The sequence below is a fragment of the Scleropages formosus genome, chromosome 1, assembly GCF_900964775.1.
Source record: "Scleropages formosus chromosome 1, fSclFor1.1, whole genome shotgun sequence".
Classification (NCBI taxonomy): domain Eukaryota; kingdom Metazoa; phylum Chordata; class Actinopteri; order Osteoglossiformes; family Osteoglossidae; genus Scleropages; species Scleropages formosus.
This window is the reverse complement of record NC_041806.1, coordinates 20,322,874-20,337,375: the sequence shown is the minus strand read 5'-3', so window position 1 is coordinate 20,337,375 and position 14,502 is coordinate 20,322,874. Positions and strand designations below refer to the sequence as shown.

At 40.2% G+C, this 14,502-nt stretch overlaps 1 protein-coding gene across 1 annotated transcript in view; it reads left to right on the top strand.

Annotated features, from left to right (window-relative positions):
- Positions 1-11,505, top strand: part of oca2 (oculocutaneous albinism II) — a 94,746-nt gene extending 83,241 nt beyond the window's left edge. Inside the window, exon 24 of the mRNA XM_018749891.2 lies at positions 10,463-11,505. Within this exon, the coding sequence (XP_018605407.1) occupies positions 10,463-10,550 (88 nt within the window). The 3' untranslated portion in view covers positions 10,551-11,505. The remainder of the gene's footprint in view (positions 1-10,462) is intronic.
- Positions 11,506-14,502: the final 2,997 nt, after the last annotated feature.

Here is a 14,502-nt window from a genome sequence, read left to right as displayed (position 1 = left end):
GGAAGTCCTGCTGTTACTAATGAAACACTCGCTCCCATGCCATAAGACCATATCAAATTAAACCTGATGAAAAATGTTACCTGGTACTGCACTATGACTATTCCAGTTTCTGCTTTACCAGAAGCAACATGCATACAGAAATCTTTACTCTGCAGTCTCGCATGAAAAGGGATGGATGGAAGTAATGGTCAGTTCTCCAGAACTTTTGAGAGGTCTATGAACTCTAAATTACTCTTTGGAATAGTGAAATATGCATGTTGTCAGGTAAAGGTGATTTGAGTTTAGCTCATTGTTCTGATTTCTTCGAGGTTCTCCATCATGAACAGAATAAGCAGGTTTGGAATGATAGATTGTGATTAGGGACTTGGCCCTGTAACATGGAGATTTGTGTTTCAGAAAGAAGCACTTTGTTGTACACTTCGGCAAAATGCTTGAGTGGAATACCAGAATAGCTCCAGTAAACACACACTCATTCTTCACATAACAGTTTGTTTGATGAAAGCACCCTCTTAGGCAAAGTCCCGATAAGGGGGTTGAATTACCATTGTTTCATATGGAAAAAAAAGAGGCAGCATTAAGCATAATTAAGACTTTGCACAGAGCTCAGTGAATTTATTGTATTCTGTATTTTTTGGAAATACTTCAATGCGTGTTTATTCTATGTCGATTTTGATGCTCTGAATCGATGACGGGGGAGTTCCGTTGTTGGCAATCACCTGGGTGTGGTTGACTGACTCTGTGTTGTGGTACTGTTCATTGCGCTTTGTCAAAATTGCAAAAAAAGGGGCTTGTATAGAAGTAAAATAGCTGTGTAATGGGAAAAAGACGAATGTTTATGCCTGTTGCTTGGAAAAAAAGTAGTTTGTGTAATAGTTTTATCTTCTCAAGCCATCAAAGTAGTTTTTGCACCAGACTGTGTTGTATAAGGTCTGAATGTATATAGATGGAAAAATGTATTAAAGTGTCACTGCAAAGCAAAATATTAGTTTGTCTTTTTGCTTGCCCATAATGTACAGACGGTCCCTGAGTTATGATGGTCCGATTTACGATTTTTCAACTTTAGGATGGTGCGATAGCGATACACATTCAGTAGAAACCGTACTTTGAATTCTGAATTTGCCCAAAATACCCATCTGTATCTCCTGCTACTGGTGAGAAGAAGAAGTGTAGGATAATTATTCTTGAGGAGAAACTCAACATAATTTCCCAGCGTGAAGGCGGCAAGCCCGTAATGGCCATCGCACGGGAACTTGGACTTTCGCAATCGAAGATCTCAACCATCATAAAGGATAAGAAGCGATGATGTTCGGTAGGTTAGGTCTATTAAATGCATTTTCGACTTACGATGGGCTTATCGGAATATAACCCCATCATAAATCGGGGGCCGTCTGTAATAGATTTTGTACTCCCAAAATAATAGACATGAACCAGCGACAGAATAAAAATCCCTGGAATAGAATCTTACCAAACCTCATTCACCTTCAAAAAAAAAAAAATCAGACTTTAAGATTCTGTGGGGATGGACTTCTCTCAGTTCCTTGTTTGCCTCATTTAGAGGTATTAAAAAACCATTAATGGGAAAAAATGAACCTGACTTCATTTCAGGGAAGCGTGTCATTTATTGGAAACTGCAACCACATGTTGGACTGCTCAACCCCTCCCGTGAAACGGCAAGTCGTCGGCGTACTCAATTAATATTCCCTTTCGTGGCACCGGCTTCACTGTGTCTGCTTCGGCTGCCACATAGGTCCTCAGCACCTCGAGACAGCAGGTGCACTCTCCACATTTGGCAAGCAATCAAACGCGAGAGGAGACCTCCTTCAGACCGCACAACAAAACCCCACAAACCACTCGAGGCAGACACTCGAAGCCCCTTCGGAGAAGAATATCTAATTAATATGAATAATATCTACTCTCCACGGATGTTCAGGAAGCATTTGAGCACTACATGTGGAATTGTGCTGTCTTCGCTTCTGAAATACTGCAGATGCGATAGCCGTGGATTTTTGGCTAAACCCAAAGCAACCCTTGGCAAAGACCAAGTGCTCCCACTGTTGGACACGAGACAGCCCGAACCAAAAGATTAAGATGCTGCCAAAAGGCCAAAGAGCCTGAATAGCAAGTCAAATGGTGATGTGCAGAGGGGGGGCGTGGTGGCACAGTGGGTTGGTCCCGGTCCTGCTCTCCGGTGGGTCTGGGGTTCGAGTCCCACTTGGGGTGCCTTGCGACGGACTGGCGTCCCGTCCTGGGTGCGTCCCCTCCCCCTCCGGCCCTACGCCCTGTGTTGCCGGGTAGGCTCCGGTTCCCCCGCGACCCCGTATGGGACAAGCGGTTCTGAAAATGTGTGTGTGGTGATGTGCAGGACAAGTTGAAAAATACTACCAAGGTGATTCAGATCAATTGCACTGGTGTTTTTCCCCCAGGTGCCCTTAGGCTTTTTCTCTATCCCCAAAACTGACAGCTTCAAGTAAGACTTGAACAACCATAAATGATCTCGGCCTCTGTCGCCCCCACTTGAGCCACGGGACTCAGAAGATGGATTCAACATTCATGTATATAATGAACTGATAAGCAACCAGGTGAAAAATACGCTAATTGTCTTTGACATACAGCAGATAAGGAATATGTTATTATGGATCTCAGTGGTTTGTTCATTGCATAATGTATCAGTGTGGGAGTTTTCTCTGCAGAAATGATGGATGCTTTGTGACAGAAGCAGTGCAATATGAAATACTGCAGAAGAGCATTGCTGATGGTGCAAACCATGATGGTACAGGTTCTCCTCTGATGAACCACTGAGAATGTAGTATAACTAGCCTGGATGATGTGCTCACTTGTAGTGGGCTATTTATGAGCCTCTCGGGGTGATACAGACCATTCGGTACTGAAGTGTGCTTTAGAGAGGTACAGAGAAGGTTATGGATGAGACTTGACAACGAGTGCATGTGTAGAGTTCCAGCGGTTTTGCCATTCGCTGGGAGCATCTAATGCTACACCGTAATTAACTTGCATGAGGAATATAGTTTCTGCTGGTGATTAAGAGACCATTAAAATGAATGGATGTGACCCAGTTTCTATCTATTTATAGTATTCGGCGGATCGGTCCTATTGTTGGACAGAGGATGGGGATAATACATTCTGCCTTAATTAAAACAGGGGTGCAGATGAACACCTGGCAATGCGAATTGGATTGTGTGTGGAGGGAAGCAGGTCTTTAAAAAAAACACAAAAATCTTGTTTTATTGATTAGAAACAACAGCAAGACTGGGTTACAGCAGATCTTACAAGCAAGGGCCCAACACAAGGGTAAGTTGGGTAGCCACTAATAAAGCTTACAATGTGACTATAAGACAAGCACACACAGAATTGTCAGCCAGGTGTACTGTGTCATAGTACTGAGTTTAAAGAGGTACAGTTGACCCTTGAACAACGCAGGGGTTAGGGGCACCAAACTCCCATGCAGATGAAAATCCATGTATAACTTCTGACTCCCCAAAAACTTAACTGTACTAATACCCTACTGTACACCAGAAGCCTTACCAATAACATAAACACTCGATTAACAAATATTTTGTATGTTATCTGTATAACTTTAAAAACAACCTGAAAATCTAGTGCTTCAGGCCGTTAAAAGGTATATATTTTTTGGGGTGGCAAGACATGAGCACACGTCACCCCACCTATGCATTTTGATGTCCAGCACTTCCAATGAATGTTCTGAATCTTATTTTGGATGCTGAACAAATAATGAGATTCACAGGGGAAAGTTTGCCAGCTTAATGCATGGCAGGGGGGTTTCTGTAACAAATTCTAAGCTAAGCAAGAGAAGAATACCCAAATTCAATAGGGGGAAGGGATCTTATCTAAGGGGCCAGGTGTAGGACATCTTCACGGCAAAGTCCACACCCTACTTTTGGGTATTTGTAAAACACCACCCCACTACGATCATGCTTTGATGATGTTTTTCTGTCTTTCTTGAGGACGATAGTTGAAAATAAAATTGCAGGATGGCTTAGAAAGAGTGTATAGTGTTCCTTCCAACCTACAATAATAGCAAAATCAAACAGAATAATAAGAGGGAGCCTTTTCTTTCAGTGATGGTCACGTGACCATCCCATTATTTGTGTTTTTTGTTTTATCGCTTGTAGTACTCAATAGACAGGACTCAGTTTTCTGTGCTGTGACCTCTCTGCTGGAGATAAACCTTTCATTATGCAAATGAAATTTGGCGGAAAAGTTTTCACGCAGCTCTCATTATTTGATGATTAGTTGAGGTACGAATACAGCTTCTAACACATGTGGGCACCGGCGTGCATTCATTCGTTTCGCTGAGTTCTCAAGCGCTTGTATGATCTTCATTTCAGCTCTGCTTCTTCTCGATCTCCAGGAAATTGAGTGTGGATGAGGCTTTCGAAAAGGTCATTTGCAAATGGATTTTAAAAAGTGATCTGATTCAGCAAATCTTCCATCATTGCGTTTGGAGCAGATTTGAAAAGACCCATTAAACCACCCACTTTCTTGCAAAATGAATCGTGTGAAGTGAACATGATTAGCTATTAATTGAAATTCTGCGTAGGACTGAATCTCACTGCTCTTTGGGGACAGATGAAAGAATAACTTGGTCTCTGCTGGACTTCAGGCCTAGAGGGGTAATGCGTGTTGTTATACTGATAAATGACAGGTAATATCCTCCCTTACACCTGAAAGCTGTAAATTGCTGTAGATTTATCCTTCTATATTTTTAAGAATTTTTTAAAATATTCTGGGCTTAATTATGTTTCATATAAAACTCTAAGTTACGAGAGCTCAATCAAGGAACAAATAATTGTTGGCATAATCAACAACCCTTTCATCTGTTGAATGAAAATTGCTCATGTAATTTGCAGGGATACGATGGACTGTGGTTTGTTCAGCTTTATATAGCAAAACATACAAAATCAGAATTTAGATATTTTATTTTCTATCTCATGCACTTCAGACTACCAGCTGATGCACATATGCTTGCTTTAAAAAATATTCTGGTTGGAAATCCTACTATGTATCATTTTTAAAAAATCCTTAACTTTACTCAGGCAAACTATTGGTTTTATAATTGGGAAGCAATGATTTCAGAATGTTTGAGGTGGGTCTCTAAATTATGTGTGTAATATTAAGTGAAGTTTAAGTTTACATTATATGCATAAATATATATGCATTTACATGTATTCATATATGACTTTTTAAAATATATACATTTTACATATATTCTCATTTTTTGAGGGCCTCTGATGGTTATTGGGATGAAGGGGTTAATTTTTTCCCCCCAGTGAATGTTGAGAGTCTATTTTAATCTCAGTGCGCTTTCGTGTGACTTAATAGAAAATCATTTTTTGGCCGTCTGTATGCCATCTCTTTTTCCATTGCTCTGAGCAGTGGAGACCACAATTCCTCAGATGGCTGCTGATAACTGGGTCTGAACAGAGCCATTTTTATAATTAGGTGAACCTTGGCAATCGCCTAGAGGTTCTGAGATTTGGAAACACCAAATTTTGCTACTTAAATCAAAAAATAAATAAAATATTGGAACAAATTAACAAAACTGTGCTTAATAGTGAAGAAACAGTTTTACTGGAAAATTACAGATCTGCTTCATATATAAATTATTTATATAAATGTATATACACACACACGTCATATGATCCATCGATCCCTTGTGTCAGTGAAATATTGCAGCTTTGTAGGTAACATTTTCTATGAAACTGTCAGTCTACAGTCTATGCAGCAGATTTTATATATCTCTTTCTTCTCTTCATAATTTTGCGTTCTGTGCATCTGTAATATTCACATATGTGTAATCATAAACAACTGCAATAAAATCTCAAACAATCTTATGTTACTTACACATTTATACTCCTGGGTTATTTTACTGGAGCAATTTAGGGTAAGTACCTCACTCAAGGGGGGTGTGGTGGCGCAGTGGGTTGGACCACAGTCCTGCTCCCCGGCGGGTCTGGGGTTCGAGTCCCGCTTGGGGTGCCTTGCGGCGGACTGGCGTCCCGTCCTGGGTGTGTCCCTTACACCCTGAGTTGCCGGGTTAGGCTCCGGTTCCCTGTCACCCCGTGTGGGACGAGCGGTTCTGAAAGTGTGTGTGTGTGTGTGTGTGTGTGTGTGTGTGTGTGTGTATACACCTCACTCAAGAGTACTCCCCTGGGATGAGGGATTCAAACCTGTGATCTTTGGGTCCAAAAACAGCTGCTTTAAACACTACACTACTAGCTGCCCTAATGTCATCTTCTGTATGTCTCCATCTGCAGTTAACAAATAATACAAGACAGTGGATACATATTCATGAAGTATGTTTTTGCTCTACTACTGGTTAAACACACACACACACACACACATTTTCAGAACCGCTTGTCCCATACGGGGTCACGGGGAACCGGAGCCAACCCGGCAACACAGGGCGTAAGGCCGGAGGGGGAGGGGACACACCCAGGACGGGACGCCAGTCCGTCGCAAGGCACCCCAAGCGGGACTCAAACCCCAGACCCACCGGAGAGCAGGACTGTGGTCCAACCCACTGCGCCACCGCACCCCCCACTGGTTAAACAATTTTCCTTTTTCACTTTTCCGAATAAGTTGTTCAGCTGAAAATTCTTTCTGTTCGTTATTAATAACCACTTGCCCAATTCAGAGTTGCAATGTTCAAGAGCCTATCCTGAAGGCATAGGACATAGGCAAAGCATAGCACAGTAGCGTACATGGATGCCAAGTCCTCACAGGGAAATCACACACACACACACACACACACACACACACACACACACACACACCTTATGAGCAATTTGTGTTTCCTCCTGTGTCACCGCGCTGTGCTGAAAGTAATGTTACTTTATTTAAAGCGAGCCTATGTAATATTTGTGTTATTACACCCATGTTGCGGAGGATGCTGCATCAGTACAAGTTCGACAGAAGCAATTCTTGCCTTGAGTAGCTTTTGCAAGGTTGGTGTTCAGTTTTATTGTGTGTCTCATTCTGTTGTTAAAGTGCAGAAGGTTGACGCTGCGGCGGAGTTCTCTGAACGTGGTGACCGTTAGGTCTGGTGCAGGGAGAAAAGGTAATTGAGGTCATACCACCATAGTAGACACCTGTCTGAAAGCCTTTAATTGCAAGGCATTTGTAGGCTTCAGATGTAATATCCAAAAGAGGTGACAGGTTATCTGATGGTTGAACACGGTGGTGGCTTTCAGATGAGACTCTTCAACTGAGGGGCCTCTGAGAAAATTACCTGCTTGTTGTAGTGGGAAATACATGTCCTGGGAACATATTTACTGCTTTTTACAAGCTGTGAAAAGAAGAAATTACAATGTCATAATCTTGAAAATGCCTTAACACTGTAATAACCAAAATGCTTCCATAAGATTACCATGATTGGAACTGCATTCCTATTTGGTGGCATTCAGTTATGCTTGTCATTTTCTGTCTGTTGAAATGCTGGCATTAAATTATTTTTTTTGTGTTTTAGAAAAGTATATACTGAGATAAAGAGTGAAATTTATTACTGGGTAATTAATTAGGCTGGTTAAACAAAGTTTAAACAAAACAAGGATGTCATGAGCATATGAACCATAAAGTATTAAACATTTTAACCTGTCATCACATACAGAACTACATATAGTACATGTAGCATTAAAAGGGTTTACTGTAGGGACAGCAGCAGTTGCCTATCTTTGAATGGAAACAATTATGAATAGGCAGTTATGGATTTATATTATTAGCTGAAAATGAAAACTCGCTGCGGCTGACATTGCAAACAAAGCACAATATCTAGTCACTGTACATTTGTGTGCTTTTGCGTACACATGGCTAAATGTTCTCCGAATTTACAGTCTAAAGAGCCCATAAAACATTAATCCAGATACCGTAAGTTTGATAAATATTGTTATCTATTCTGATAGAATATTCTGGAGATGGGGTTTTTGGATGGGGCTGAATTCTCATTTGCAACAAAAATCTGCTGCTGTAAGCAGAGCTCTTCTCATTAATATTGTATGTGTGTACCGGCTCAGGAATGAGAGGGAATACCCATGATTCTCTGAGGTTCTCCCAACTCAGTGGCCCATTTGGGGGAAAGAAATACATAGATGTCAAGCCAATCACTCAGCCAATCAATTCATTAAGGAGCCAGAGCTCAAGGCTCCTCCGTGAGAGGTTCTTGTAAGAGAGGGCAAAATATCCAACATCTTCAGAGAACTAATGGCATTTATGCAAACCCGAATGTGCAATGGTGAACAAATTGTCTGCAAAGCTTGCAGGCTGAACATAAAACTGCACAGATACCTTTGATCAGAGGTGGCCTCGATTCATTGTGGAATCTTTAAAATCTGCTGCGGAAATGAAAAAGTGCAAAACAATAACTAAAACAATCAATAAATAGCAGAAACTGTGTGAAGTAGATGCAGTTAGAATATGTATATAAAGTAATTAATTTTTGTTGATGAGATGACCTTGACGGAAGGCATGAATGGGCTAAGAGATGACCTTGACACCTTCCTGTAAATCACCCATCAGTCGGTACCGTGCATCCAGTTTTGAACCGAAGCTTCCTGTTTCAAGCTTTTATGATAATCTACAAATCTAACAAAGATGTGAAGGGTTCATGACATAACCATTTGCTCTTGACAGATGTTGTTCCTTTGATTAAAGGCTTCATTGCTGACAAGCTGCATTATGGTAATGGCAATATATCTTTCCGATGGCTTCTCAACAGTGAATGCCTCATGTTTCTCTCAGAGACTTTCTGTTAAAAATATCATGTCTTTTTCTCCTCTTCAATCCGTGTAACATCTCCTTCCTGTCCAGTCTTGGACCAGTTCCTGTAAAGACACTCTTAAAAATATCCAGACAAATTGTGTTGTTCATTTTAACAGAACAGTATTTGATTTTGTTAATGAAGTGAAATTTGTTACGGTTTTACCACTCAAGGTAAAGAGTGGTAAAGCTCAGGTGGTGAGATGAGTTAATCAAAACTGAGACTGGCATATACAAGTTGATACCTAGTTTTTCCACCGGAGAAAAATGGACAGATTGCACCCCATGTTTTTCTCTTTTCCGGATGCCAAAGAGCTGGTTAACACATTTGTCTTCTGTAGAGCTGAGTCTCCTCACAGGGGCTGAAATCCACCTTGAACATGCTGCAGCGTGTTGAAAATTCTGCAGCTAGACCTGACCAAGTTCTGTGCATGAGACCACATCACAGCTGAGTTAGAATCCCTGGAATGGCTTAGTGTAAGAGTTCAATTGATTAGCAAATCCCCAATGTTTTTTTTATAAGCTCTACATAACTTGCCACCTCTGTATCTTTCTGATGAACTACCAGCTCATTCCCCATTTCATAGCCTTTGTTTATCTGACTCTGGTCTCTTACACATCCTTCAAGCTCTCCTTCACTCTGTGGGAGAACTCTATGTGCTATCTCCTACAATGCCCCCCAAAAACTGTGGAATTCCTTCATCAAGAATACAGGAAACCTCCTACTTTGGGCACCTTTAAATTCAGGCTGCAACACATGTTCTAACTGCATCTACTTCACACAGTTTCTAAATCTTTAAATCCAGGCTTAAGATCATCAGGATGAGAGTATATTCTTATACTTACCATATGTATCATTCTTGCTTTTAAAGGTGCAGTATAGGGTAAAGTTTATTATTATTATTATTATTATTATTATTATTATTATTCACTTGCATGAACATTGTATAAATTTAGTGTTCACCAAAGGATCTCAGTTTCGTGTTGGAAAGCTCCGTCGTGTCTGAAGTCCAACAGAGAGAAAGAGAATTCACTAGATTAAGTCAATTAAAGCACATGGAACATTGAGAGACAGATAGTCTTGATTGCTGAGCTGCACCATTGTGATGACACTTGTAATGCTTTCTGTTGGGATTATAGATGCTTTGAAATCAAGCAGATAAGGTCTAACACCAGACTTAGGGGCACTGGCCATTTGTGAAACATGCTGAAAGCTGCTTAAACTCGGCTGGGAGACTGGGGTGCTTTTGTGAGGGCGATCTCCTGTGGATGCTTTGTAATTGAGCTGTTACTGTACAATTTAGGAACAGGTTTAAAGCTTTGTTCCATAACTGGTTCCATAGTTAAATGGACAGACGGTTGCACCGTGGTTTTTTATTTGTGTTTGTAGTGTCTGTGGTGACTGTGTTGCTGGTCTTGTGTAACATACTTAACCTGCATGAATGTGTCAAATTAAGTTTTGGCAAGCAAAACAGATGAACCCTATTTATATGGAAAAGTGTCTCTTTTAAAACTAAAATGAGAACTTTGCAGACCTTTCTGTTTTGCTGGGTTTCTTTTAATACGGAGTGAAGCTAGACACTTAGGTCTGTTATACTTCTGATTGTTCAAAAGTGTGATGTAATGTATATTATGTGTTATAATAAGCTATGATACAAACCTTGTTTTACAGGTTGGGATTTCCCATGATGCTCATGACCTGCACGATAGGCATGTGCTACCTCCTCGCCACACACATTGGACTGGGCTGGAACACTTAAAATCAGCACTTCAGCATCAGACCAAAGAAATGTTTTTTTTTTTTCCTTCTTTTGACACTGCTTGAAAACCCAGACAAAACAGGGGAAACAGGTCCCTCACCGAAATGAAGGCAAGATATACTGGGGGAAAGATACAAAGTCTAGTCTATAAGCTCTGTTGCAATCCAGGTTCACATGCAGTTCCTAAGATAATAGCCATATGTTTCTGAGCAAAAATGAGACTTAATTACCAAGGGAATAATACATTGTCAAGTACAGTATACATAGTTTAACCAGTGTAAAATACTCTAACTAGAAAAAAACACAGTATACCCAATTTATACAGCATACTGCATACGCAGTAGTACACTCACTGCACAGTTCTGTCAGCAGCAATAAATCTGTAGGATTTAGTCCTTGTGGAACTGGACAAGTTTACATCTGTCACATTTGCATTCACATTACCTTTCAACAGCCATAAGGCACATCCTTTTCTCAGTGTCCCTGCTATAAAATTGTAAATGGTTATTGTGTGACCATTTCTTGAAACCGAGGTTTTAAAAATAAATGTATTATTTCAAAGTCACTCCTAAACTCATTCAAAGGGATTTTCGCCAGTGCCGTAACCATGTCTGAAATTACTATTGATTGACGTAACATGTTCTGCCCAGTATCTGTCTGATGCTTCAATAAGAGTATATAGTAGTTATTGTATCCAGTATACTACCATAGCTAATACAGAACACTTTTGATTATTTGACTCGTAAGAAATTTCTGTTTATAGAAAATAGGACATTCTCTACGCTCATATTTAACAATTTAAAACAACAGTCAATCATTAATGGTAGATTGGTGTAACTATCCAGGTGTCCGTATTGATCTGAACACTTAATTGACACTCCAGCTCCCCTTACTTTCTCTGTTAATTTGGTAAAACTTTGTCCAGATAACATTGTGACTGTATCACTTAAAAACCTCTGCGCTGTTTATTTGCCAAAAGGAAAAACACTAAGCATGTATGGAGAATAAAATCTTCAATAAGTCGAGTCTGAAGTCTGTTCATTCCTTCTGCCTTATTTCTACATTTAAATTGTGAACGTTGACCAGTTTAGAACTACCCCTGGGGCTTCAGCAGTAAGTATTGAATGACCTTTATAAAAATTGTTTACAATAGATTTAATGATGTCATCTATTCACTGACATTTGAGTTGCTTGGTAAGCTTAAGTCTTGAGGCCCTGCCAGTGGTTCTGCTTCAGAGATGTTCGCAGAGAGTCATCATCCACAACTGAAGGAAACATCTGGATTTGGATTCCCTGTGGTAAAATGACTTAGCTCACTTGCTGATACTTACTCGCCGACCTGGAGAAATCTGGCTCCCAGCATCATAAAAATGTAGACTACACATCCATACTGTAGGAAAACCAAACTGTAAAAATTTGTAACAAATTTTAAAAGCTAAGAGATACACATATTGATTGAAAACATTTTAGCTATGGTTTATAGGTTCCATGAGATGAAGAGATCCATACAGCTCTAAATCCCTTCGCGGCACTCCAGTATCACCACAAACGCAGGAAATATTAATGCTGATCACCGTAACATCGCTACTACTGCACATCCTTTTCCTAACCTCTATACTACCAGCAATCCCCTGTTTAAACCCTCAAAGAATTAACTCCACTTCTGCCCTTTCAATGTAAATTAACTCGACATTTACTAGAAGGCCTGCATTTTTTTACAACCAACAGCGGTGCTTAAAATGTTAAAAGACATAATGATAGTTCTACTAACAGTAATATTTTACACTGTGTGATGAGCCAAAATGGGTCATTAGTAAAATTACTGAACTGCTCATTTGTTTTTCATGCGCCTCTATTTTCCTTGGACTAAAATAGATGTAAAGCAATACAGCCTGTGACATATTGCATTATTCTTTAAGTAGTGACAGCTTTTGTACTGTATTTAAGTGCGCAGCATCTTGCAATGAACATCGTTAATAAATATATACACAAATGGAAAAAGCCTGCATGTCATTCAGGGTCAGACGCATTTCTTTCTGTTGTTGGCTGTCAAATGCACTACATTTTTGTCCTTTGAAATGTTTAAAATTTCGATGATCTCCAGCCCCTTTGATGAAGGTGCTATTTTTTGTACAAACGTTAAAGCCCAGTGTGACTCCATTTCAACATTGAGAGCAGCAAATAGAGAAAGGTAATGGGAAATATCCATTGTGTCAGTATCTGTAGGATTCTCAAAACTATTCCTTTCCCATGAAACAAATAAAGTGTAATAAATTGGCTCAAGCAGGCTGAGATATTCCAGCTCACATCCTATTGTTTCTCTTTACTCATAAGCAGCCCTACAGGAGAAATCCCACCATCAGCGACACACTGCTGGGTCTCGGTCTGAATTCTACTGTGTTTGGAAGATTAAATATGATTTTAACAGAAAATTTCATGGTTACCTCTGGAGGGTGTTTTACTATCACAGTTCAGGGGAGAAAGGAAGAGAGGAAAAGAAGAAAGTAAATTATAACGAAAAAGAAAAAAACCGAGGCTTGACACCACAGTCTCTACGGATCCATATAATGTGTACATGCTGACATATGTGATCACATTCATGGTCAAATGTCTCCAAGTCTGAACAACTTCCTTTGCATCTGTAAGAATAGTGCTTAACCTTAATGGTTTTCTTGCGTTCCCCTAACCCTAACCCTAACTTACTGCCCTGGACTTCCAGGATAGGCTTTGGACTGCTGCAGCCCTGTAATAGCTCTGTTAGTGAATGGTAATATATTCAGTATTAAAATAAAATAATATTTGTTACTAAACCCTTTCAGTCTGATTAACAGCATAGAAATTTTGCTTAATATCTGAGTCATTAATATTGCTTAATTCATCCATGATGTTTCCGACTGTTTCACGTCATGTCACATTGGAGTGTCTTCTTCTTCAGCAAAAAAAAAAAAAAACAAAACTTCCAGTGGAAATAACCACTGGTATGTTTACATTAAACACCTTTTTATTCTGACTCTATGAGTTGGTAGAGTCTCTTTGCAGGCTACGGTACGACTGCAATGCTGCACTTGCTCACTTTGCTCATGATTGCACAGCGGTGGCAAGTGCTTACAAATTTTATGTAATTGTAATCAGTGGCTTCTTTACGGGATCCTTAGCACCATAGTGGTTAGAGCTGCTACCTTTAGCTCCTAAGGCTGTGGGTTTGATCCCCACCTCTGGCTATAATCTCCTTGAGCAAGGTGCTTACCCTAGATTGTTCATGTGAAATTACTCACCTGTGTAAATAATTGTAACCTTAACACTGCAAGATGCTTTGGAAAAAAGCATCACTTAAATGAATAAATCTCATTCCTTCACTGGCATGCTTGTATCATCTAGAAAAGTCGAATAATGATTCTTGCAGCTGAACTGCTTTCATATCGCCTTCTCATTGTCCATCCTGCTTGCTTTCACTCAGTTCCACACACTGATTCCTTTGTCTGGACGAAGACATTCAAGGACCACATGTGCCAAGGCCACGCTCAAGTGTGCACACAAGACGGAAGCGTGAGGTGCGGGGAATCAAATATCACTAAGACCGTGTTTGAGAAGGGCTTTGGCTGCAGAGCAGCGTGACCTGCAGCGCTCAAAGCTTTCGAAAAATCAGTATTTACAAGATAGACAGGTCATTACGGCATTAGCCGACTAAGATGGAAGCTTTACCCTAGCGCTGTACTCACCTAAGACTCATTATAATGGACTGAAATACCCTTCTCTCCCCTATCTCTCAAGCTGGAAATTCGACAAAGGCAAGAGCTTACTTCCTAACTAATATTCATTTCCTATTATGAACAAAATACACAGTGAGCAGCCGCCGCTGGGTTTTTTGGCCTCGCATTTAAGACTTCCAAATATTTCCAATCCTCTTTTTTTGCGTTCTCCAATGCCCCTAGTAATCCTTCTACGAAAAGAA